The 27,263-nt window shown below is 39.5% G+C and overlaps 1 protein-coding gene across 1 annotated transcript in view; it reads left to right on the top strand.

Moving 5' to 3' along the window:
• LOC132823536 (transcription factor SOX-30-like) overlaps positions 1–26,069 on the top strand; it is a 40,880-nt gene extending 14,811 nt beyond the window's left edge. Inside the window, exons 3-7 of the mRNA XM_060837479.1 lie at positions 2,700–2,939; positions 4,726–4,914; positions 7,100–7,264; positions 20,361–20,859; positions 25,694–26,069. Coding sequence (XP_060693462.1) covers positions 2,700–2,939; positions 4,726–4,914; positions 7,100–7,264; positions 20,361–20,859; positions 25,694–26,069 — 1,469 coding nt within the window. The remainder of the gene's footprint in view (positions 1–2,699; positions 2,940–4,725; positions 4,915–7,099; positions 7,265–20,360; positions 20,860–25,693) is intronic.
• The last annotated feature ends 1,194 nt before the right edge of the window (positions 26,070–27,263 follow it).

Genomic DNA, 27,263 nt, shown 5'->3' with positions numbered 1-27,263 from the left:
TGTCACAACCTCTGAATGGCACTTTAATTTTTTTTCTGTTGCAACATATGCACATTAGAAGCTTAATAAATATTCATGAGAAAATGAAAGTTTGAAGAACCCATATATTTTAGAGAGCTAAAACAAGTTATAGGATCATAAATTAAATGTATTAACAAATATTTCTCACTGCAGATTTTCTACCAATTTTTGTTCCCTTGTTATTCCTCTCTTGTGGACAAAATCTGCTTTTGGGTTATTGTGCCAAGGCTGTCCATAGCACATAACTGACGTGGCCATTCTTCAAGTTCAAGCTTTGGCAGTTATAGGTCATTCTGCTGTAACGCATGTTTCATTACCACAAATTTGCTATAATACGATGACGAACTGGGAACACTGTTTCTTAAGCATAGCGTTTTAAAGCGTGTACTGGTTATAATGCGATTCCAGCCCCATTAACATAGATGGTGCTGCTACTTTATGACTTTCTTGTAACACAGGATTGCATGAGAACAGAACTACCGCGCTATAACAGAACTGACTGCACGTGATTAGGATGAATCAGAACCAAGTTTTCACTGAACCCTCCAGTTTCACATTTTCAGAGATGGATTATCCTAAGCTTCCTCATGCAAATTCTGAAACCACTCTAATTTCACCTTTATTCCATACCTGAAATCATTTGTTTGCGTAGACCAGAATTAAACAAAGATTTTCAAGTTTACTCGGTATCCCATAGGTTAAATCCAACACTTTTATATATATTTATTTGTTGATTAATCAAGTGTCTATTATGCAGACAAACGCCTCAGCATGTTTAAGAGGTCTGAAACCAGGTTAATTGAATTCTGTCCATCTGTTGGGCAGTGCAATATGCACTCTGTCATCAAGAGTATATTCCACTTTTCTAAACTCTGAGAGAGATTAGGTATAGGTTGATTGAAATTGAAATTGAAGTAACTTTGTGATACTTCTGCAAGTGAAAAAGTTTACAGGTTTCAAGTTCAGAGCATCCAGCATGGGTTACTTATGACATTAGGGAAATTACTTAAAGAGTATTGAAGTATGGTGATAGGGAGAAAATGCGGACTGCAGATGCTGGATATCAGAGTTGAGAGTGTGGTGCTGGAAAAGCACAGCAGATCAGGCAGCATCCGAGGAGCAGGAGAATCGACATTTGGGCATCAGCCCTTCATCAGGAATTCTTGACGAAGGGCTTATATCCGAAATGTTGATTTTCTTGCTCCTCGGATGCTGCCTGATCTGTTGTGCTTTTCCAGTACCACACTCTCAACTCCAGTGACGGGGACCAACTTCCATTTGTGAACCTGGTTAGTTATTCATCAACAATGCCCTATAATACTGCTAGCTTGTATAGCTTGAATATTGGGTGAGTTTGCTATAGTGGCTTCACTTAGTTCCAAGGTCATGTCAGAATCCATCTTATCTTGGAAGCAAATTGACCACCTCTTCTTCTGGCAGGATGATAATCATGTTGATGGCTAAGCAGGTATAAGTGCAATCTTTGTGAATTTACTAAGTGGATACAGGCTTCTCAAAGCTGCAGTTAGTGGCCCAGACTTTGCTGCCACCAACAAAGGAATGGCACTGGCTGTTTGTCACAGTGAAAGTTGCCTACAGAGTTTTCATGGAGACTTGCTGTAATCTAGTGCCTCTACTATGCAGTTACAAACAAAACAGAAAAATGTTTGAGCACTTGTCCCTACCAGATTGAAGATTTTTGACTGACACATACAAGGTCAAATTTCTCTGGAGTCAAGAAGATACTGTAAAAATGACATGCAGAACCTGCATAAAAAAATTCCCTCCCCATTTCTGACAGATCCCATGTTTGCTGGTATGGGAACAGGGTGGGCCGTGATTCACAGAGAAGGCGAATCTAAATCCATCAGTCATTTAAATTTAGCCCTGATATGATGATGCTGAAGAAATGTAACTATAGTTAATGGTTTTATGATTGAGGGATTTTTTCCCCAATAGACTGAAGTCTACAGTAGACTTTTCGAACGTTATGGAATCTTATTTTGCTGTATCTCTCTATGGATCCTGATATTTGTCAAAAGTGGCTACCAGGTGCAATGCATACTCAATTTAAGGTCAACAGATGGTGGATGGAGATCATGGGTTAGCATTAACTGTCACTGTTGGCATAGGACTACAGGAGTGGGTAGACTGGCACAGACTGGTGTGGAGGACATGCGTATGGTCGGGGGGTGGGCGGGGGGCCTGAGTTGGCATGGGAATGAGATGGTGTGGGATGGAGATGCATTGGGTTGGCATGGATGAGGCATGAGGAGTGTGTGTGTAGAGAAAGTATGAAAGGTGAGGTTGGTAGGCCATATAATATTCCCATTTTTTTTCTGAAACTTCATACTGTGATGTTAATCCAAAGTAGGCCTTATGCTCAGCGTATCCTCTGTGCCGAGCAGCATGTGCACTCATTTTGTGATTTGTTAGTGAGTTCTACTGTATCTCCCCTACCACCAAACCAAAATTCTACTGTTCTGACAGCCACTTTAAAGACTGAGTTCACGCAGCTGGGCATTCTTGCAGCTTTGTACACCCAAAACACAGACAAAAATTTAGTGCTTTGAGGATTTTAAAGGCTTTTTTAAAAAAATCTTTAACATGCTACATTATTCTGATGACACAATTTTTTTCAACCATCTGTACAGTTACTCCCTTTGTTCTGGCTTTAGAAATCAATGATATGCCACCCTCCAAAGATAGAAGTGGGCATATAAAACGGCCAATGAATGCATTTATGGTTTGGGCTCGAATTCACAGACCTTCGTTAGCCAAGGCAAACCCCAATGCAAATAATGCTGAAATTAGTGTCCAACTCGGCCTGGAGTGGAACAAACTGACTGAAGAACAGAAGAAACCCTACTATGATGAAGCACAAAAGATAAAAGAAAAACACAGGGAAGAATTTCCTGGTGAGTTAAAAGCTAGTTAGAATATGTAGATTGGTTTTTATCTTGAAGTGAAGATGAAGTCTTGGATAATAGCAGGGGAGGATTAGACAGTTCTGGGGAGACTGGGAGTTTAGTTTTTTTTAAATCTCCAAAGCATACGTCTTTTGTGCTTAACAGGTTCCTGACTCAGGAGTCACTCTGATTGACAGGTTTGCCTTTCACCCCTTGTGGGTTGAATTCAGCAGTAGACTGTAGGAGGAAGTGCTGCATGTCTGCCCTCTCCCCAGTGCTTAGAATGGTGTGAAGATGGTCTGCTCGAAGGAAGTGGTCCAAATCCCAATTCTAGCAAACTTTTTATGGGAGAGAAGGTGAGTTAATGGACCTGGGGGTGGGGGGAAGCATTTCTGCTCTTCCTAGCCCAGAAAGTGTGCTATAAATGCACATTACTGTACGATGTTCCTGCCTCCCTTTAGCCACCAGATTGGAAAGTCTGCTGCATTAAGATCATTTAATTTGCCTCCTCACCTCCTAGAAGTAGATCTGCTGCCCTCTTTTTTTTTGTCCTGCCTCTGTTGAAACTGGAAATAGGTGTGTTGAGTTGTGGCATTTTTTAAAACATTTGTACCTTATACAACTCTAATCCACCCAGTTTTGATGTTAACATTCAGCTTGAAAAGCTAAAACCTGAAACAGAAAGCAAATCTGAGTCATAATTTTCATGAAAGTATTCCTCTAATGTCTATGTAAAAATATTATGAGAAGCACATGGACTATACTTACTTAGAAAATTTCAAATGTTGTAAGGCATAGAAGAATCTTAATAGTTTTCCAGATGGCATCAAGCATTCTCTCTACTATATTTGTTGCCACTTAAAAATGTATTTTTTGTTGGAGAATTATCTCAATAAATTCACTTTTGGCTGAGAAAGCATGGGTCCTTTGCTCCATCATAAATACTGAGATAAAGTAAGAAAATATCAGGTTCCCTCTGATGATGATCAGTCATGGCACTGCAAGTAATGAATTGCAATAAAAGGTTGTAGGTTTGAGCCATGAATCAAGATTTGCACCTACATCTGAGGCTGAATTTCCAGCCCCCCTTTGAGAAGTACTACCCAGTTCTAACACGTTAGCATAATTCACTGTGTCAAAGGTGCTCTATACATGCATGTTGGTGTTGTAAGCCACACACTGATGAAACATTAAAGAGAGTTACTCTCTAACTTACCCTGTGAGTATTAAAAATGAATTATGAGAAGATTGTAGGATCATTATTCTAGAAGGGTAATTTTGAAAGGCCCAGATTGAAACGGATTAATTGTATTAACTCACACCCTGCAAATACCTGACAGAAAGAAAGAGTACCATTGCATAAAACAAAATGAAAATGATCATTAAAAAATCAGAAGCAAAGAGACTCATCTTATTTGACCTAAGATTCTTGCGTGACGTAATACTGAACTCCACTTTGTTATTAACCATCAGAAGTCTTCTGAAGAAATTACATTTGACACCATACCATGCAATGACAGTAGTCCTTATAATGAAACTCTAGCTGTCCAATGTGCTTTTAAATATTATCAGTTTTCAGAGAAGAAAAAGCACAATATCCTACTGAGGCTTAGGTCCAAACTCTTATGGTCTCCAATCCACCACTCAACCAACCAAACCTATCTAACACTCAGTAAGTGCATTAATGATGTTTATTTTATCAAACTATTAAATAATGAAATTTGTCCACTTAGTTTAACATCTGAATAGGTGCAAATTTCATACTATAATATACTACGTTACTTTTTCCCCATAGGATGGGTGTACCAGCCACGACCGGGGAAAAAAAAACGATTTGCATTGGGTGTTCCTTCAAACGTTTTTCCTGGCAGTGGTCAAAATATTGTTTCGACAACTCCAGCAACCATTTACCCCTATCGGCCTGCCACCTACTCAGTAGTTATTCCGAATTTACAAACAAATGTCAACCGTCCATCAGTTATTGGTAAGTTGTGAAATTTATAATTGCGTGTATTAAACAGTGTAGTTCAACACATCTATGATGTAATAAAAATGATGCGTAAGCTCCATATTCCAATGGTATGAGTATAAAGCATAGAAAAGGATGTTCAAGGTAGTGAGGTGACACCATATGCTGCGTAATAGCCCTCTAGTCATTTCTTGGTCAGAGAGAACCATTGCAAAAGGGACCATATGTAAAGCCACAATGTGGACACAGTAATGGTAATCATATTTACAAAATGGTGAACAAATGAAGTCTGCAATTTAAGAGGCCAAAAGAAGGTGTGGCTATGTGTTCACAGAAAATGAATCTTCATTAAGGAGCAAAATCATGCACTTCTTCCTGTCACCCCATTGAAGCCTAAACAGATAACTGGCTACCTCCCTTTCTCTGAGGTAGATTCTTCCCTTCTTCACCCATTTCTCGTAGTCCCCTCTCCACTTCTACCTTTTTTCACTTCCTCCCAGCCCATCCAACACTCCAACCCAACGTTCTGACTGAGGCCGACATCAATTATGATCATTTCTATTGATGCCTAAAGAGTCTCCCAGCTCTTTCCTTGCTTTCTTTCTTGTCTTTATTTATCCCTCAATGCTTTATATTTGCTTATGATTTATTTATTTAATTATTTAAATATTTGTTTCTCTTCTTTCCCACTTTCCCTCTCCCTGTCCCCTTTCTTCACTTCCCCCTCTCCCTGACCCTTTCTTCACTTTACCGTTCCCAACTGCTTCCCATCCACCTTTCCCTCACCTCTCCCTCTCCTCCTCCTGTCTCCCTATCCCCTCCCTGTTCCTAACCTGTTATTATCACTTCCCAATATTCCCTTCCCCTGACTCTAATCCTCCATTCCTCCCTTCATTCAAATTAAAATTGGTCTCATGCCTGCAACATCTGACTGTAGAAGAAGACCAGAGACTGCCTGGAAGTTGAAACTCAGATCTCTTTTGCTCAAAACCTGCAAGCTGTCATCACTATCTGGGTGACCTGATGCTCTTCGTTGGTCAAGGAATAGAAATTTCGGCTGGACACAGCCCAGAGATTGGAGTGAAGGAGGTGAGCAGAAGGGGAACAAGCATGGGTTAGCAGCAACCTGCAGAACTGTTTGGACAGGAAAAGATGAGAGAGCTGTTGTCCTCTCTTCAAATTAAGGTATATTAAAAAACAAGAAATTACCAGTTCCGTGATTGCCTCCAGTGGCTTACTGAGGAAAACTATCAGGCTACTGACCAAGCAGAACTTTCGCTTTCCATTTATTTTTTTACTGAACTGGAGGTCTTGCTGCAAGAGGAGGAGAGTAGGTCAGATATCACACATGGGACGAGATCATCCAATGTTTGCAAAGGCAATAGGATCAGATAATTATAGTGACTAATCTCAGATCAGTGCTCTCTTTACATTACACATGCGCAAGATCGCTCAGGAATCTGGAATATGCCATGCAGGAAACAAACTGGTAACGTGCCTGGCCTGGCAGAAGTCTTAAAGGGACCACTCAGTGCAACAGCCGGGCTGAACACATTCAAGGGAAATTAGAGAAATTAGACATTGAGAAGGTGTTAAGTTCTGAGGTTTTAGAAAAGATATCACACAGTGGTCATAAAATGCATCTTCATGTTTTACCAACTGTGCCAGTAGACTCTCACATGACTCAGTGCATTGCATCTTCAACATTCATTGATCATCATTCTCTGTTAATTGTACTCACACCTTGTTTTCTTAATTTTTCTTTAACTCATTGAGGGAACATGTGCTTCATTTATTGGACCATCATTTATTATTAACCATCCCTGATTACTCTTGAAAAGGTGGTGGAGGTCCGTCCTCTTTGACACGTCCATTGGGTCTAGGTAGATTTTCTTACACATTTCTGTCTCTCTTGTAGGACAAGGTGGTGTGCAACCTTAGGCAACAGTTACTAGGGTGACATTCCTTTCTCCCTTGGACAAGTCAGTGCTCACCATCATTAAGCAGTTATGGCTGAGACCAGGGCAATGGCAGAACTACTGTCACTGAAACTGATAATATGCTTGCACTTACTCCACTTTACAATCCTATTTACCTTCATTTAATAATCTCCTCTGACTTGCAAGGTGCAGATGGTGGAAGCATGCATTTCTTGGTTTCTCCCTCTCCTCTTTGCAAACTCTGCCCTTATACTTTTCAGATACCCAAGACTGTTATCCAGGCAGTTATGGAAGACAAAGAACTGAAGAACAAGAAAATAACGATAAAAAAGAAACAAGTCAGTCACTGTCATACCTAGTTTCCAGCTCGGATATTGACATTACACATACTGTAAAGGAAAGCTTAGAAGTAGGATCTGTGAATGGTGAGATATGGGACATAAGTGGCCTCCAGCCTGGGCAGGAGAAAGGCAATACAAGTACCAGATTACCAGAGAATGAATTTGTGTATGAGTCCTTCCACAGTCAGATGAGGATTTAATGGAAAACGAAAAGAACTGTGGATGCTGGAAATCAGAAACAAAAACAGAATTGCTAGTAAAACTCAGGAGTTATGGCAGCATTTGTGAAGTGAAGTCAGAGTTAATGTTTCAGGCCCAGTGACTCTTCTTCAGAACTGATGGTAGCTTGGAAAAGGTTTATATTTATGCAGAAGTTTGGGTGGGGGGAATGGGGAGAGCAAATGATGGATGGAGATAGAACCCAAAGAGAGAGAAAATCAGTAAGACAGATGAAGGAGTAATTTAAAGCCCACCTGGGGGAATGAAGAGCTGCTGATGGGGACTATAAGTAGCTGACAAAGAGTGTATGAGGTAGCAAGCTATGTGACGACAAGGTCTAATGCGTGGAGGTTGGTGTAAGAACATGGTGTAAGGCCCTAAAATTGTTGAACTTAATATTAAGTCCCATATAAAAAATGAGGTCCTGTTCTTCCGGCTTGTGCTGACCTTCGATGGAACACTGCAGCAAGTCTTAGACAGCAATGTTGGACAGGGAACAAGGTGGTGTTTTGAAATATCAGGCAACTGGAAGCTCAGGGTATTTCTTGCAGACAAAACATAAGTGTCCTGCAAAGCAGTCACCCAGCCTGCACTTTGTTTCCTTAATGTAAAGTAGACCATATGTGAGCAGTAAATCCAGTAGACTAGATTGTGCAAAGTGCAGGTAAAGTGTAGGTACAGGAAGCAAGGTATGAGGATGTATAGTCAAGGTAACTGTGGGAGTCAGTGGGTTTTTGTGGATGTTTGTGGCCAGCCTGTGCCCAGAATTGGAAAAAGACATGCTAAGGAAGGAAATGAAAGCTTCAGAGATGGACCAAGTGAAAGTGAGAACAGGGTGGAAATTGAAAATGAAATAGATAAACTTTCCCAATTCAGGACGAAAGAGGGAAGTAGCACTGATGATGTCATTGATATAACCAGAGAAAGTGTTATGGGTGGAGTCTGGAGTAAGATTGAAACAAGGAATATTCCACATATCCCTCAAAAACACAGGCATAACTGGGGCCCATGCAGGTCCACATGGCCACACATTTGATCTGAAGGAAGTGAGAGGAGTTAAAGGAGAAGTTGTTCATAGTGAGAACAAGCTCAGCCAAACAGGGGAGGGTGGTGGTGGATGGGGACGGTTCAGGCCTTTTTTCCAAGAAGAATTAGACAGCCCAGAGACCATCCTTATGGAGGATGGATGTGTAAGGGGATTGCACGTCAATGATAAAGGGAAGGCAGCTAGACCCATGAACGGGAAATTCTGAAACTGACGTAAAGCGGGAGAGCAATCATGAATGTAAGTAGAAGGTTCTGGAAAGATGAAAAAAAATCGAGTCAAGATGGGAAGAGATGAATTCCATGGGGTGGGAGCAAGCAGAATTAATGAGTCTGCCCAAGCAGTCCTGTTTGTAGATTTTGGGAAGGAGGTAGAAGTGAGTTGTGTGGGATTAGGAGACTATGAATTTGGAGGCAGTGGTGGGGAGACCACCAGCTGAAATGAAGTTACTGATAGTGGTGGACACCACACAATGGACTTTAATGCAGTTCTCTCTGTAAAAGGCTGAAGGGTATGAACAGTGAAATGCCAGACTTGCCAGAAAGCCTGGAGTCAATATCAAGCAATGTTGAGTTGTGCATTACCAACCTTACACGGGCCTCTGGAGTCCATCTTCTCCAACATGGAAGTACTGGTCAACTTCATGTCAATACTTGCAGATCCAACCATGTTAATATGTTCTGATGGCACAGTTTCCAGTTTTTAAACCAGAACCTAGACTTCTGACATGCAAGCTCAACTTGCTGCCACACAGGTACAGGTAGATGCAATATATATGCTGATACCATTGTTCAAAGGAGCTTCTGGGTGTCAAAGCAGTCCAGCAATCTCTCTTGCCACAGTTCCTAGGTGAAGCTCTGAAGGAGAGGCTGTGACCTTGTGGAGCATAAACCTGATATCCTCTCTCAGGATGACAATCTTCATTCCATTTTGTTCTGGCTGAAATAGCAGACTGCTGCAGAAAGAAGCATCATGATTGTTGCCAGGATACCAAACAACGACTTGCATGCAATGCTGTACACCGGCTAGATTTTGAAGAAGTGGAATTTCATTCAATTATACTTTATCCCAGAGTTGCCAGGCAACACCTACAAAGCGTATCACCTGCTTTGTGTGCATAACACTTGCTTCTATCTGGCAAGGCAAAGTGCCATGTATTAATCTCTTTGTGAATAAAGTGTCTCAGGGTTATCGTTCATGCAATGGTGATCGTTAGGGAGAAGAATTGGTCCCTGAACATCCTCAGCAGATATAGTCTCCTACTGAAAGCTCTTCATATCCTCCCCTCCTCCCCCTTCTAGTAGCTTGTCTTGCTCTGCAGGATTTCTTTTAATTCTTTCTGTCATTTGCTAGCCAAAGGAAGTGAAAATACCTATATTTATGTTGGGGAGTGAGTTCTTTGTACAGTGTCTCTGATCCTTAGCACATGCTACACCACTTGATGTAGACTTCAGAAACTTCAACCAATTCTGAAAACCAGCAAACTCTTCTAAAGTTATAACTGAGTTGGTAAAAGTCAATCAGCAATTTAATGCTCCCTTTAAGTACCACTGAGATGATTGAATTCTAACTGCTGCTGAACATGTATTCAACTGTGTGTGTCTACCAGATGGAGCTAGCTGCAATGTTGAGTTACAAAATGGCAACATTAGAGTTAAATCAACATTATAGATATTGCTCAATCAACCTGTTTAGATATGTTATGGAACAGCTCTGAAGCAGGTGGAACGTGAATTTGGGCCTTGTGTCTCAGAGGCTGGGACACTGTCACTGTGCTACTGGAACTCTCAAATCGACATAATGTGCTGATTGACATGTGATTTGTCTCTAGCATCGAGTGAACACTCCCTGCATGCATGTGATATGACACAACTCACAATGTAATTACACTTCTAGCATCAGGCAGCGGGATTCACACTTAGCAGCAGCAATATTCTGATCCTTTCTTTGAATCCTGGTATGATTCAAATATACCCTCAATCTATCTCATCTGCAACACAAATTGAATTCTTACTGCAGTCAGGTACCCTGAACTAAACGAAGCACTCCAACAGAAACCTGAGCAACGTATAAACTAAGCATAATTTAACTATTAAAAAGTGACATGAAGTCAAAGCTCTTCATTTTGCATTTATCCCTTTCAAACCCCTTCATTATTTTTCCCTCTGTACCAGTTTCATTATGTTGCTTTGCCCATGTCCATTTGCAATTTCTGCACATTCTTCACAATTTGAAATATCCTCTAATTTAAAATAATCAGAAACTTTGATTGTTATTATTCCTATCTCTCCAATCTGCATCTACATTTATATAAGTGGAACATAGAAGGGTTTCTGAGGGATGTCACTATTGCTGCAACCTTTTTGCCTATATGTCAAGTCTCCTAGCTAGTCAAATAAAAGCAAGTTACTGCAGATGCTGGAAATCTGAAACAAACACTGAAAATAATGGAGGTACTCAGCAGGTCTGTGGAAAAATATACAGTTAATGTTTCAAGACCAGTATGATTATCCTTGAGAAAAGATACTGCAAGCAGAGTCATTGAATATTTGTAAAGCAGAGTTGGAAACACAGGAAATGTTAGGGTATAGTGACAATGTCATTGGACTAGTAAACCAGATCCCTGGCTAATGTAGTAGAAACATGAATTCAAATCCCACCATTGCAGATGATGAAAATTGAGTTCAATTTTTAAAAATTCTAAAATAATGATGTAACTGTTCTTCATCTTTGCTAAAAAAAACCCCAACTGGTTCACTAATGCCCTTTAGAGAAAGAAATCTGCTGTCCTTACCTGATCTGAGACAAAAAAAACTGCAGATGCGGGAATCCAAAGTAGACAGGCAGGAGGCTGGAAGAACACATCAAGCCAGGCAGCATTAGGAGGTGGAGAAGTTGGCATTTCAGGTGTAACCCTTCTTCAGGACTGGAGCTGCAGATAAAGGAGGATGCTGGGGCAGGGTGGTGAAGTGGGGATAGGTGAAGATAGATAAGAGGGTATGACCTGGTTGGTCAATGGGAGGAATTAATCCATTTGGTGGCAGAGAGCATTGGAAGGGAGACGATGGGGCTGGGAAGGGAGCCAGAGGATAGGGAGGGAGGTTATTTGAAATTGGAGAACTCAGTGTTGAGACCCCTGGGTTGTAGGGTGCCCAGGCAGAAGATAAGGTGGTGTTCCTCCAATATGAGCTGTAGTTTGTTTTGGCAATGGAGGCGGCTAAGGATGTTCATGTTGGAAAGGAAGTGATTGAAGAAATTGAAATGGGCAGTGACTGGGAAGTCCGATAGATGTGACTTTAGACTCTCAGCCATGGAGCTGACTCTTAACTACCCTCTGGGAAATTAGGAGTGGACAATAAATGCTGGCCTAACCATTGATGCCTGCATCCCATGAACAGATTAAAAACAAATATGTTCTTGGTAATAAAGGCGATAAAAAGTTATTAGAGTAGGCATGAATGTGGATTTGGATTTGAGGTTTCAATCACATCAGATTGTATTAAATTGTGCAGAATGTTTGAAGGACAGAATGTGCTGCACCATGTTCATTGATTCATAATTGTTAAGATGTCAAAGAATTGTTAAAACTCATTGGAACTGAGAAAACTGCCAAGGGAGTTAAATCCTTAAAACAGTATTTCAAGTTTAAAATAAGTGTTTTCTATTTCATTTGTGCTCCACAACTGATTTTACAAACCAACATGTCATAGTGGGATATCTGTAATTTAACAGCTGAAGTATTTAACATTCTATATTGATTGTTGAGATTGCAACCCTGTTACTCATAACCACATTTGCTGCTTCCATTTTCAAAACAGATACATGAACATTGAAGGAGGGCATAGCACTAAAGGTGTTTAACCTCCTTGAGACAAAAGTAGATGAGTGCTTGGTTTGGGAACTGTTTTAGGCTTATAAAAAGAAGTAGAGTTAAAGAAAATGAATACTGTATGGAATATGATAATTCTTGAGTTAGAAGATCTGTATTTAATGGAGTCTACTACATTGTCAGAATATCCCCCAAATACTTCCAATAATGAATTATTTTTAGAAACAGAAACAGAAATTTCTGGAAAAGCTCAGATGCTGCCAGATATGCTGAGCTTTCCCAACAACTTCTGTTTTTTGTCTGATTTACATCATCTGCAGTTCTTTCAGGAATTATTTTTAGATTTGTACACTTCAAGATATCTGCCACAACAATGAGTCATTTTTCCTTGCCTGAAATTAGCTGAAGAAGAAAGTTATCCAAGTTAACTCCAGTTATTCTCATTATAATCATTTGTTTGCAGTAGAACAAGTGGCTGGATCTCAGTTTGACATCTCATCAGAAAAAAATTGCACTTCATTAAATGCATTATTCCTTCAATCAAAATGCAAACTTTTCTCACATACTATAGTACTCCTCACTAAAAAAAACAAGGAAACTGCTTATAAAGCACATGTGAACTCTTCTCAAATCTCACAAATCTTCTCAAAACTCATGAACTCTTCTCTATAGAACATGAATGTGCAGTGGTCTGGGATAAGCTCATGGACTATCACTAATACTTGATGCTACCTTTGCAGGGTCTCTGTTACTGTATTCAAGGAGGGTTATTCCAAGACTAGGCCTCACTATTAAGTTCTGCTTCTGGCTAAAGATGATTTAGAAAGACATTGTCTTACATTGTAGAAGATTTTATCCAGAGTTCATTAACATCTAACTCAAGAAGATGGACTGATATTGAAATTGTGGTAATTAAAGAATCGATGTGTGTCATTTTATCATTGAGGAGCAGATTATTTTATTACTGTGGAGCAGTTGGTGTTAAAATCAGCAAAGATATCGCTACATCCTGAAGCTGGTTCTAATGCACTGAGTTATGTCTTATTTCTAGATATTTTTGCATCACTCTGTTGTTATTACATGGAGCAGGGTGAACCTGATCCCAGCCCTCCTAGCACGAAGGTCCTAGCACGTGGCCACTGTGGCACAAAAACATCTCCTGTATTATTTGGAGGCTATTTTCTAATCAACCTGCTCAGATATGTTAATACACATCTTTGGAATAGGCAGGACTTAAACCCAGGCCTCATGGTCCAGCGGCAGGGACTCTATTCACAGCACCACCGTGTTGATTGTTTATGGATTGAGTTTAATTATATCCAGGTTTGCAAATTAACTGAAGATTCAATTGGCCTCTATATTACATTCATGCCTCAATGTCCTTAGAGAAGAAGTAAGCAGTGTCCGCCAATACTCTCGATGCCTTTCGAGAGAGGTAGGCCTCATAGTGGGTAGAGTGCTTTATCTATTCATCAAACTACATTTTGAATTAGCCCCTTCCTCCTGTGTCTGCCCCTGTCCCACCCACCCCACCTTCTGGTGGCTTGCAGTGCCCTTAACAGGCTTTGTATATAACTATCTAATTGGCTACATGGGTGATTTACTGATGGTGGTAAATAGTGAAAAACAAAAAAATTCACAATGGTTTGGTGGTGGAAAAATTTTTTTTTGTATCTGATAGCACTTCCAGTGATACAAAAAGAGCAATTGGCCCCTCTGTGACAACTCCATTTTAAATTAAATCCCTGTCTCTTTCTTCCCCTCCCTCGCCTTTAGTGTCATGCTCTGTCATTAACAGGCTCTGCAGGTCAGTTGAATAATTGAAACATGGGTGGTTCAGTGATGGCGGATACCTGGTGAAAAGTAACACAGATGATTTCGTGTTGGAAAGAAAAACATTCAGTTGTACGAGAAAGTACTTCTGAATATAAAGCAAAAATTGACCCCTATGAATGTGGCTGTGTCCCTACCTTTTAGACAGGAGGCCCAAATTCAAGTTTATCTGCACCAAGGATGTGTAATAATATCTCTGAAAAATATCTTGACCCTTATGAAGTGCTGCTGTGTTGCAAGGTAGTGTCTCTATGTCTGAGTCAGCAGGCTCTAGGGTATGTAATAACATCTCTGAATTGGCTGAGTAGATTAGATTAGATTAGATTCCCTAAAGTGTGGAAACAGGCCCTTCGGCCCAACAAGTCCACGTCGACCCTCCGAAGAGCAACCCACCCAGACTCTTTCCCCTCTGACTGATGTACCTAACACTACAGGCAATTTAGCATGGCCAATTGACCTAACTTGCACATCTTTGGACTGTGGGAGGAAACACACGCATAGGGAGAACGTGCAAACTCCACACAGACAGTTGCCAGAGGCGGGAAGTGAACCCAGGTCCCTGGCACTGTGAGGCAGCAGTGCTAACCACTGAGCCACCATGCTGCAATATTTTGCCTCTTATGAATAGACACTGATTTAAACTGCTGTTGATTGGTGACAAGGTGCTGGTTTGTAACTGTGCAACTAAATGCCTCTAACTGTATGTAAAGTTGATTCCAATTCAATCTTTCAGCAATCGGTTTTCTGAAAATTAGCATTTTTTTGTTTAAACTTGGATAGTCAACTGCTTTCAGGTGACCCATGCTAGAAAGGTAGTGATTTGAATAATTAGAGGATCATAGAGCTGTTCTTTCAGTACAGGGAGAGGCAACAGGTGATGAGTTTAATTTGAGGGTGATCACACCTTGGACAAGTGGTAGGATTGAGGAAAGCTGGACCTTCATGGTGACCTCAGTTGGTGTGGGAATTGAACCATGAGTTGATATCAGTCTGCACCGCAAATCAGCCATCCAGACAATTAAGCTAGCTCCCCTCCACCCATCCCCCAGTGGCTCTCAATATTTAAATCTGTGGATAGCAAATATATATGTAATCTCCATTTAAATTTTACAGTGCATGTGGAAGTTTCCTTAAATACTGAAACTTACCTAGTAAATAAAATTGAAAAGAGATCGACAACTCACGGAGCTCGTCATCATAGCATCAGTGGCTCAATAACTGTGTTACATTCTGGGTAATTTGATCTGAATGGATTCACAGGTACAGAATGAATGACCTCATACTGGCCTCAATCTCACATCACAAATGCATCATATTAGAGTTCTAGAAATCCCTTGCTAGAGATGTGGTTCTTAGAGTTTATTAGATTATGTCTACTACCTAATTCTACAATTCAATTATTGTTCCTACTTCTCCTAATAGATGGAAAAAGCATACTCATTCAAAGTACATATTGCTCAATTAATTACTTGGTCAATATGTACTTTGAATGACGGTGGTTTTTCCACCTATTATGCTATTTCTGTGGTGGTTCTCCCCACTCAATGATAACAATCATTTTGTCCCCATCTGAGGGTATAGTGTTAGATGTCCTGCAATATATTTTGCTGATTTCTAGGTCCATAAAAAATATTTACATCCATAGGCAGGTCAGGAGAAATACTCAACATTTTGAGTTATGACCAGACACCTGCTGTCCCGTCACCAATTGTTTCTTTCACTTTATCTGTGCTACCTCTTCATGATCATTAAGTGACAACTGTGAAGTATATGAAGCGTAACACAAACAGGAATACTGGGAAAATTCAGCTGGTCTGGCAGCATCTGTGGAGAGAAAGCAGAATTAGCATTTCAGGTCCAGTGAACGTTCTCTCCACAGATACTGCCAGACTGGCTGAGATTTCCCAACGTTTCTGTTTTTCTTTCTGATTTCCAGCATCCACAGTTCTTTTGTTTTTTATGCTTAGTAAATGGAGTATGTTTAGCTGATCTATCCAGGCTTAGGGAATTACTCACAGTTAAATTGAATGTCCCTAATTAGCTACACTAGTGCAATTTTCCTTTTCCATGTTCTGTGAAGAGAAGACAACACAGATCACTAGAAAGTACAATGAAGAAAGTGCTTTGGATGGAGATCCTTATGTTAAATGTAGATTAGAAAATCATAGCATGGATTCATCTATATAGTAAATGTGTTGAGTGTTACGTTGACATCAGTTGGATCAATGGTTTTCAAAATATCCTAGCACATCTGCCTAAATGCATACATTGCAACACCTTGTGGCAACTGGCCGTCACTTGGACAGCTCCTTGGCATTTTGTTCACTAAGACATTGGCTTTGGAACATAAGGGTAAGAACCTCATACAGCACATGGTGTTACGCTGTGTCTGAGTAAGCAAATTACAATAGAATCCCTACAGTGTGGAAACAGGCCCTTCGGTCCAATACGTCCACACCAATCCTCCGAAGAGTACATTTACTCTTGACTAATTCCCCGTAAAGTTCGCATCCCTGAACATTAATGAGCAATTTAGCATGGCCAATTCACCCTAACCTGCGTCATGGGAAAACCAGAGCATCCAGAGGAAACCCACGCAGACACGGGGAGAACGTGTAAACTCCACACAGACAGTTGCCTGAACCTATCAAGACACCTCAGGATCATTTATGTTTCAATTAAGTCACCTTTTATTGTTCTGAGCTCCAGTAGTTACAAGCCTAGCCTGTCCAACTTTTCCCTCGTTCCAGAACCTGTCCATTCCATGTATTAATCTAGTAAATCTTCTACAAACTGCATCTGATGCATATATATTCTCCCTTAAATATGGAGGCTAATTGTGTACACAGTACTCCAGGTCTGATCTCACCACTGTCCTGTATAACTGAAACAGGGCCTACCTACTTGATTCAATTTTCTTCACAACAACTTGTAAAATTCCATTAGCTTTCCTTGCTAAAGCAACCTTATCAACCTCTTGATAAATCAGCAAAAATTATATACAATACCTCAAATACTGTGATCTACTGCAATGCCTGGGAATTTATGCTGTAAAGTATAACAGTAACATGTATACCCCCTGCATTACACTTTTATTACTGTGTGTTTTCACATTGATTTTAGGAGGAGTGTTGATGTTTTTTATATCGATTTTTTTGAAGTGTATTGATGTCTCAAAGCTTTGTTTCAACAGGGTTTACTGCGGTTATGCATACCATTTGGTTATCCGGAATATTTGATCAACCAGCACAATCCTGGTCCAAAAAGTGCTGGTTAATAACACGTTTGCTCTATTGCCATATCTTGTTTATTCTTCCTGCCAAAATGGACAAACTCATGTTTTTCCACTTTATATTCCATTTTCCAGATCTTTGTCCACTCACTTAACCCATCTAAATCTTTTTGTAGCCTCCTTATGTCCTCGTCACGATTTGCTTTCCTATTTTTTTGTCCTCAGCAAATTTTGCAGTCCCCTTCCTAACATTCAAGACACTTACTCTGCCATTTGTGATCACTGTCATTTTTTCCCCATTGCATACTTCCAATTTCCAGCAGAATAGAAGGAGAGATAAGTGTTATTTGACAGATGGTTTTCAGCCTCTACCTCTGTATGTCAATGATCCCTGAACATCCAGATCCCCTTCCTGTAAACCCACTTTGACTTTGATCTCCCCAAGTCCCTCCCCAACCTGCACCTGACCCCCTTTCATCCTCAATCCCCTGGCATATGAGGTGAATAAGCCAAGTATGGTCATATATAGTCCCCCACTTAAAGCCAGAGCACTCCCAATCATGGTTGAATCCCCTTCCCATATCTGTTTATCACATTCCCCCTTACAAACACAGTTGTCCTCTTCATAATTGTCATTTGTCCTTCCCCCAGCCAGAAGCTGCCAAACCCTGTAAGTCTCCTTTATACAGTAATGACACCCATTGTCTACCTCCTCATTGCCACTTTCCCCTTAGTTTTTCTGAACTGACCAATGGCTTTGCAATGGCACACTGTCTGGTTTGACCTAATCAGCAGCCCTGGACGAGAAATGCCCAGCCACATGACTGATGCCTATAGATCTCCCCGACGATATTAGCCCTAGCCCTGGTCGCAGCCCCATACCGAGTGCTATGGAACTGCAGGACTGACTACCCTTGACTTACAGTGCCAAGAACCCATGACTAATGCATGCACACATTATGAGCACTGGCTTCATTATTGCAACTGTTCATATTTAAGATGCATTTATCTTCCTGGATAAAGAATCCAATGCCTATGAAAAGACAATTACATTATTCCTAAATGATGGAAAACTAGAATTTGACTCCAACTATAATTATTATAGAAAATTGAGTATGTTCCCAAATAAAAAATCCTAGCAGAAACATAATCATGAAGTATCACAAACAATGAAAGACTACTGGAAGCATCTGAATGGACTCACTAAAATACATAAACTATTTATCTGCAGCTGCAGAAGATCCTGAGATTTTATTTGCTGGAACTTCATAAACTTTAACCAAGTGTATGCAGTGGACTATTTTGATAGATTACACAGAATGTACATTACAGAAACAGGTTTGTGGTAGCACGCACACTCTCACAAGCCTCATTTCACCTCTCTTCCTCTCCTCCTATCAACATAACATTCTGTTCCTTTCCTACCTCATTTATTTACTGAATTTTCCCTTAAATGCATTAATGCTATTTTCCTCAACTACTCAATGTTGTAATGAGTTTTATATTGCAAGTTATTATGGGTAAAGACACTTCTCCTGAATTCACTTATATTTATTTATGAATATCTTATACTTTTACCTCCTAGTGTTTGCCTTCCCCACAAATGGAAATATTTTCACTACATCTACCCTATCAAATATTTTCATTATCCTAAAGGCGTTCAATGGCCTCTCAACCACTTCATTGAGAAATACAACACAGGGATTTTCAGTCTTCCTTCATAAGCACAATCTCAAAAATACTCATTAAACAAATTGGATAAGCATGCAAAATAAGCATGCATTACCAGTGGCAGTGATAATATCTCATTGAGGATATGTTGTATGGATGGCATGCTGATATGGTGTTTGCATGACCTGACTGAAGAGTGAACACTTGCAATCTCATCACATTGATGTTATGTGCTCAGTCCCCTTCAATATAAATATCACATTGTGCCCATGATACTCTTCAAAGCTAAGATTAGTAACATTAGTGGTTATACTCTGCTTGGGACTTCAAGAGGTCAAAAGCATAAGAAAAATCACACAGACAAATTGTAGACGTCAAATGTGAAATTAGGTAATATTCAAATTTGACAACAGCTTAGCATTTTGAAGGGAGAGGCCAACAAAAGTTCAACTGGGATCCTCCATCAGTTGGGTTAATTGAGCCAAAACAGATTGAAGTCAGAAGTTCAATTTTGCTAACAAGTATTTTCATGAAATGATAATTGAAGGAATGCAAAAGCTGTGTCAATAGATGTTAAAATATGGATGAAATTATTGTAATGCATAACACAGGAGTTAAAATGCAGCTCAAAAATATAAGAAAAAGCAGTGAAACTATATAGCAAATCAGAAAGACATCAGTGAGCTAAATGTAATAATATAATTGTACTGAATTAGAAATCTGTACAATGATACATTGTTATTGACTCATATAACTTTGATGGTAATCATTGTGAATTATGATACAATTCTGCTTGTTGGAGTTGTTCACACCGACTGCAGTTTACTGTACATATTCCAAGTAATAGAGATTTGGCACTGCATAGAATTTCATGGTGTGCTGATGAGTGGTGTTAGTTGTGCTATCGTAACTGCTTACTGCAGTGATATCGATGATTGTAGATTTTTTTTGGCAGTGTCAATTAGGGCTAGGATTTATCTAACTCACTATGGATCAGCCTGTCTTTTATGTAGCACCTGGATTTTATATACAACGTTGGTCAACATGACAGCCATTTTCCGCTGTCAAGAACTGAGGACTAATTATGTAAATTAAATTAGACACTTTAAAAATCCCACCACATTTGCAGCAACAATGGCCTGTAAAACTGAAAATTTCAGTGTCTTAATGAGTGCGACGATATTGAAAGACTGAAATACTCAGATCAAAGAATGATTTATGAGTGAATTATTTCATGTCATTCTCAATTAATTTTAGTTATTACAATTTGAAGTTGAAAACAATATAACATATTTCAGATAAATGCATAAATATTGGTTCTGCAATGTGTAATGTCTTGATTCTCCAGCAGGTCAAAGCCAACCTCTACGCATGCCAGTTGCTCAAGGTCCTCGTCCAAATTCAATTATACTTTATCCACAAACAAACCCTGTCCAGGTTGGTCTCCCTACGCAGAGTATATCTAACCACCCCACTGTGCAACCTACTTGTCCTCCAGGACACGGTAGAAGTGAGGTCCATCATGAGGTTCCTGGTCCAAGTGCGGTGTCAAATTGTTCAGAGCAAAGGATACCTACGATGTCAGTGGATATTGGCAAAAGAAATTCGACAAACGAAATTAATAACACCCACAATAGAGTTACTATACCTGAAGTACCACCACAAAAGGAGATACCTACTGTTGCCAACTGCCCTAGAAATCCACCACCAATGCCTTCAGCAACTCTTCCACATCCACATGCTTACCAACATCCACCAATGGGGCATGCTGCTAATCTCTTCGGAGCTGCTGCCCGATTTCCTTTTCATCATCCTTATTTCTTGCCTGGACCACCGTATTTCCCCTCAAGGTATGTAGAATCCAAAATAGGATTTAATTTGTACAGAAACATTGCACCAGTTGAGAACTGGAAATATACTTACTTTAAATGGTTCTGTAAGGTAACCTAGTGTGTTATTGAACCCTGAAATTCAAATGGGATTGTGTGGTAGTATATGCTTTCTAGGATATTGCTCAGTTGAGGAAGCATTCTGGATGCAACCTCTATTGAGGCCCATTTTCTATGTAAGTTAAGGGCAAGCAGCATAATGCACCAAGGTAACTCACCTCCAATGCCTGGTGCCTGTTGCACCAGGGCCTTCAGTGAAAGAGTTTGTATAGCATGTTTCCTGAACTGTGCAATGCATATTGTGCCACCTTTGACAGGCAGACTGGGATAGCTGCTGTTTTGCTGCCCTTATAAGCACAAAACAGTTGCCTTGGCCACGCAAATGTATTTTGGGGTTATAGTCTCTGGCATTGGGCTGGGGTAAGTGGTGATTCTGCTCCAGAACTGGATCTTTGGGGTGCAACAGATCATTAAAGACAGAGATTTAATAATTACCTCATGAGCACACCATCACTCCCCCCACCTTCTCTTGTGCCCATGGAGCTCTCCAAGTGCATTATGAAATACTCACTAACAACATTTCTCAAATATTTTAAATCAACAGTCTCATTATGAAGTAATATCAGCTCACAGTTCTGCAGGAATGGCCAGCATGTAATGCACATTACCAGTCTGTTGTTCAAAAAATGGCTGTTGAGAGAACTTGGTGACTAAGTAGTTGATGCAAACTGGGATATAAGATTTATGATAACTGTTACATGTTTTGCACTCTCTACTGGCTGTGGGTACAGCATATACATCTGTCTAATTTTGGCAGCAGCTAACAACTGAAGGAGACTGTGGCAAGCAGTATTATCAACGGACAAGTAGCAGATACCCAGTTGAATGTTTTAACAGCTTGGTTTCAGATCCCGCTCCAACAGCTGGTGGAGTTTAAATTCAATTTATATTTATACACCATTTTAGTAATGGTGACAAGTTCACTCATTTTCATTCGGGAGAGAAATCTGCCATGCTAACCCAGTCTGGTCTAAGTGTGACTCTGGACCCATTGCATTGTGGTTTATTTTAATCACCCTCTGAAATGGCCAAATATGTCACTCATTCAAGGGCAATTAGGGAAGAGCAATAAAAAACAACTTTCCAGGAGCCCAGGATAAAAGAAACTCAGCGGCTCCAAGGCTTGCTGGTACCTCATTTTCAAATTTAACATGAGTGTATAGGTGGTAATTTTTATGATGTGAGGACTAGGGAACTTTTGGGGGGAAAGTAAAGGAGAAGTAACAGATTATTCTTTATACTTGTCCTTGGTGTGCTTGGTACAGATTTAGTACGTTATTTTGATATGTAAAATTAAATTACTAGGATTTTTGTTTGACCAGAGAATCTCTGATTGAGACTAATGAAAATCTGAGATTTTAATCAACTGTGCGTATTCTTAAAATAGGTAATTTTATTGAAACTGTGGTAAGTGTAAGAATATAAGATATGGGAGCAGGAGTAAATATAGCCCATTGGACACCCCTGCCATTCAATATAATCATAGATGATCTTTAACTTTAGATCCACTTTGCCACTTGCTTCCCATACAATAACTTACTTATTTGATGTAATCTGGGCACTAATTAAAAATATGAAGATTCATCATGTTTTTAGGAGCCACAACAAGGAATTAGTGCCCATTGATAAATGGAGGCTCAATGTTTTGCATTCAGTACTCCTGAAAAATCCCCTCATTAGCTAATTAACACTCTGTCATTCTGCAAAAATGCATTTTACCATGATTCAGCACCTGGCCATTTATCATCTCTATGAAAACAGCCTTAAAATGCAACAGATTATTCTCCAAATCTAGTGAAACTTCAAGTACTTCTTCATTTTTGTAACCGGTTTTCTATATTTTACCTTTTTTTTGTCATTTAACCTGCACTTTTTGGCAAAGCAGTTTGACAATGAAGCAGATGCCTGTTGGTACCATATCCAACTAGCCTTTTTTGATGTGTACCATAACAAGTCCTCCAGCATACAGTATCTTCGGCTTACTAGATCATGTCAGTAATCACATTGATCCATCTGTTTTCAACACTACACCGAAACACACATGCACATTTTTATTCCAGTACAGTAGTCAGTTTTATTTTTAATAATGATGATTACTATCTTTTAACTCTTCGAGAATTCTTGATCCAGAAAGCTCAGTGATAAACCACATTGTACGTTGTCATTATTTTAGGCTACTACTGTTCCGTTATTTTTGTATGAATGCTATGATCTTTCATAAACATTAGCAGCTGCTCTGTTAACTCATTTTTCTCTTATAACTCCACTGACAATGATCTCTTTCACTATTCTAATCCATTTGATCAATATGAACATCACATTTCTGATATGCTAGATCAGTTGGATCCTCTGCTCTGTAGGTTGCACTAACGTTTTTGATGCTGATGGTGTCACTCATCGTCTTCAAGATGTATACTTCTAAATTTATCCAAGCTACTTGTCACAAGTCATTTCTTCAAAAAGAAAAGAACTTTAATATAGTATTTTTCACACCCTCAGGGTGTGCTGAAAGCCTTTACAACCGAATAAGAATTTGCCCTTGAAATATAGTAACTTTGTAATATAACAAATATAGCTGCAGTTAACCTCCAAAAACAGCCAGATATTAAGTTTAAATGATGCACCAAGTAAGCAGTAGCAAGATGCAGCACTTTTGTGAGGCCAGAAAGAATATTGCTGCCCCAAAATTTTTCAGGATGGTTTTAAAGCACTCTTCAGCAATGTAGAACAGGAAGGCTTGTGGTATTCTGACCTTTGCAAGAAGATTTGAGTACAGCAGCAAGAGTATCCCACTGCCCCTGTATAGGGCCCTGGCGAAATCTTACCTGGAGGATTGCGTGCAATTGTGGTCTCCTTACTTGAGAAAGATATACTTGCCGTAGAGGTAGTGCAGAAAAGATTCATAAAACTGATTCTTGCTATGGCAGATTTGTTACATTAGGAGAGGTTGGGTTAACTGGGCTTGTATTCACTGGTGTTCAGAAGTATAAGAGGGGATATTATTGAAATGTGTAAAATTCTGGCAGTGCTGGACAGACTGGATGCAGATATGATATTTTCCTGGGTGAGGGGTCCAGAACAAGGGATCATGATTTCACGGTACAGGGAGGCCTGTTTGGGTTAAGATAAAACATTTTTCCACTCAGATAGTGATGAACCTGTAGTGTTAGCTGCCACAGAAGGGTTTTTGTGAAGGAATATATGTTCCAACATATATTCCTAACCTTCAGTGTGGCATTGAAAATCTTACTGCTTTCAATTTTCAAATTGGTCAGGCTATAATTACCATTAAGCATTGCCTGGGTGAGGTTCAGAAAGAAAGATTTAGTGAGAATGATCCGACACCAATAACAGAACTCTAAATCTTTTCCATAGTTTGAAATTATTGGAACCTATTTGGCTGCAAATCTCCTGACTAGATTTTCTGCTGTCTGCCAGATAAGAACAGCAATCTCCGACAGTTTCTTCCTGTTTTGCAGAGCTTCATCTTTTAGTTTGTAACCAGTTTCAAATGGATTAACATCATGTGATCTCAGCTGTAAATCTCATAATCTCTCTATTGATAAAATTGAACCATCAAAACAATCAGAATTGTTCTTCTGGGCCCCATGTTCTCTGCAAAATAGCTTTGATTAAGTCTAAACACTTCTCCCACATCTGGGGAGAAATTATTTGCAGTTAACTCCAATTCCCAGACAGGATACAAGATAAAAATAAGTCTGTAGATAATTTTTCATTCAACCTACCCTTTCTCTCCTTCCCTTTCCCTTTTGCACCATTAACTATTTTATTGCAGTTCTTTGGTTTGTGCTGTTGTAAGCTTTTCTTCCTATCCCTATTTATTGATACTGATGTGAAGTCAAAACAATTTCTACTCTCTGTCATTCCGACATTCTGAATAAAGGATTTCTGTGGCCTCCTTACCTTCTGCCTTCCTTTCAGTTCTAAAGTCCCTGCTGTCATAACTACTTACTACCTCCCTATTTGTGTCCAATTCTTGTGATATCTTGTACAATAGAGCCTGATGTTTCACCTGTGTCTTTCAATAACAAATCTATCTCTATTTTAAAAGGCACTGGCTAGGAACTTCTAGCCAAAACCCTTTTACAATAAAAAGCTAGCATATCACTAGCTGGATGTAGTATAAATTTCTCCAGAGCTACTCTGCACTTGCTCTGATAATTTCAAGATTTCAGAAGCTGTACCCCAGCATGTGTTGACATGCATAAACATAGCACAAACTGAAGGGCTTATCTCATGCAATGCACTTCTGTTATTTGCTCCCGAGCAACTCCACATCCAACATTTTAAGACAAAAAGATGTTTGCTCAACCAAGCCTTCTACAGTCAACCTCCCGCCCTTTTCCTGGACATCAGAATGATTTAATAAACTCCAGACTTAAAACCAGACCATGTTAGGAGAGAACCACGTCAATGTTTGCAAGTTCTATCTATACTTCAGCTTGCCTCACAGCTGAGATCTGGATAACAGCCTAAATCATCCAAAGTGTCTTTCAAAGAGGGAGAAGTTGGCCTGGTCAGATGTTTGAAGGACAATAACATTAGGAATATAGCTTTACATATCAGTCACGCTGTTGTGCTTTCCTGTATTGTTTGTAGTATCCTCCAAACCATTTGTACCCCTTTGTAACACATTCAGTGCTCCTGTCAGATAGTCAGTGACCATATATTATTGGCAAACATTGAACTGAGTCTATCTCTTTTCCCTCTATAGCACCTGCCCTTACAGTAGGCCACCCTATGGCTACGGTGATTTCGCAAACAGTATGTCTGAATGCCTGGGCTATTATGAGGACCGCTACCAGAAGCATGAAGCTATGTTCTCTGCACTGAATCGAGATTACCCTTTTAGAGAGTATCCAGATGACTGTCAACGCAATACTGACTCCAGGAGCAATAGCAGCATTGAGGAAGGACCTCACTCCAACAGCCTGGGAGGAGAAGAGTACCTGAACTCTGTGCCACAGTTAGATGTTGGTGCGCTGGAAAATGTCTTCACTACCCCAATGTCTGCTCCATCACAGCCACAAAGAGTGGAGATGGTCCATAGTGATGATGAACAAGAAGGCAAAGTATTAAAAAGTCTGTAGCTTAAAAAAAAACTATTCCATTTGTTTTAAGCATACCATCATAAAAAAAAGTATCTCTTTGGAATGATGATTCTTTTATTTATAATAAACCAAACTGAGAATTCACAGTTTTGTCTCCAAACGGGAGCACTTGATGTTTATAACATCCATGCATGAAAATAGTGAGCAGTAAAAATATAATTTTAACCTTTGCACACAAAAATACAGAAAGAAAACTTTGTTGGTGTTACAGATTGTTATTGATACATTTTAAAATGCCTTCAGTGACATTTCCTTTTCATTCAGTTGCAAAGTTCAATTGAAACACATCTAATTATTAGTTAGTGCTCATGATTCTGGTTATTGATAGAGAAATGTGAGTGTTGTTCATATTGTTATAATTTTTTTGAGTAATATTTTAATAAACTAACATTAAACATACATTTTTAAAAATAATTGTTTTTTTAATTGCTCCCTTATCACATATAAAGTTGCAGTACATTATGGCTTATTTTAAAAAAGGTTAAAGGATTCCTCTTCGGCACAGAGGTGTAAGCAGGCAAAATGCCAAGGCTGTTGTCATTGCCACATTGTGGAGTGTCTTTGGCTCAATGTTCACAATTTCCCTGCCGGAAGTAGAACAGAGATTGGAGATAGGGAAGTCTGATGCTGATCCTTTCCCTCCTGCTCTTTCATACCGAGTGAACAGAGCTGGCATAAAGGCCTGGCAGCAGGCTGCATGCCAACTCCCAGGGACTGGTAGTTGGTGGAAGAGTGTGAAGAGGGGGAGCAAATCTTCCAAAGGTTGATTTCTGTATTTATTCAATTCCAGCTGTTTTTTTTCATATAATATTATTTATTATAAGCCATCAAGGACTGCTCAGCATTCAAGTTGCTGTATTTTTGATTACAGGGAGCTTTCTTAATTTAACATAACTCTGTGGCATAGACCAATTAATTTTATTGAACTTTTTTAAAGTAATAGTTGCAGTTCAGAACATTCCAGTTTTGATGGACGATGAAGGGATGGGAATCAATTTGCCATCCCTAACTTGTAACATTATCACAAATTCATATTTATTGTTATAATAAATATTTATATTTATTGCTGTCCATTTCTGGTGTGATTTTATTGCATGAATAAGGATGCTTGAGACCTCTTAACAATTGCCCAGCGTTTTGCCTCGGTTTTCTCCCCGACTTCAGCATTAACCT

Source organism: Hemiscyllium ocellatum, chromosome 16, assembly GCF_020745735.1.
Source record: "Hemiscyllium ocellatum isolate sHemOce1 chromosome 16, sHemOce1.pat.X.cur, whole genome shotgun sequence".
Lineage (NCBI taxonomy): Eukaryota > Metazoa > Chordata > Chondrichthyes > Orectolobiformes > Hemiscylliidae > Hemiscyllium > Hemiscyllium ocellatum.
Note: the sequence above shows the minus strand (reverse complement) of the source record. Positions and strands in the feature narration are given on the sequence as shown.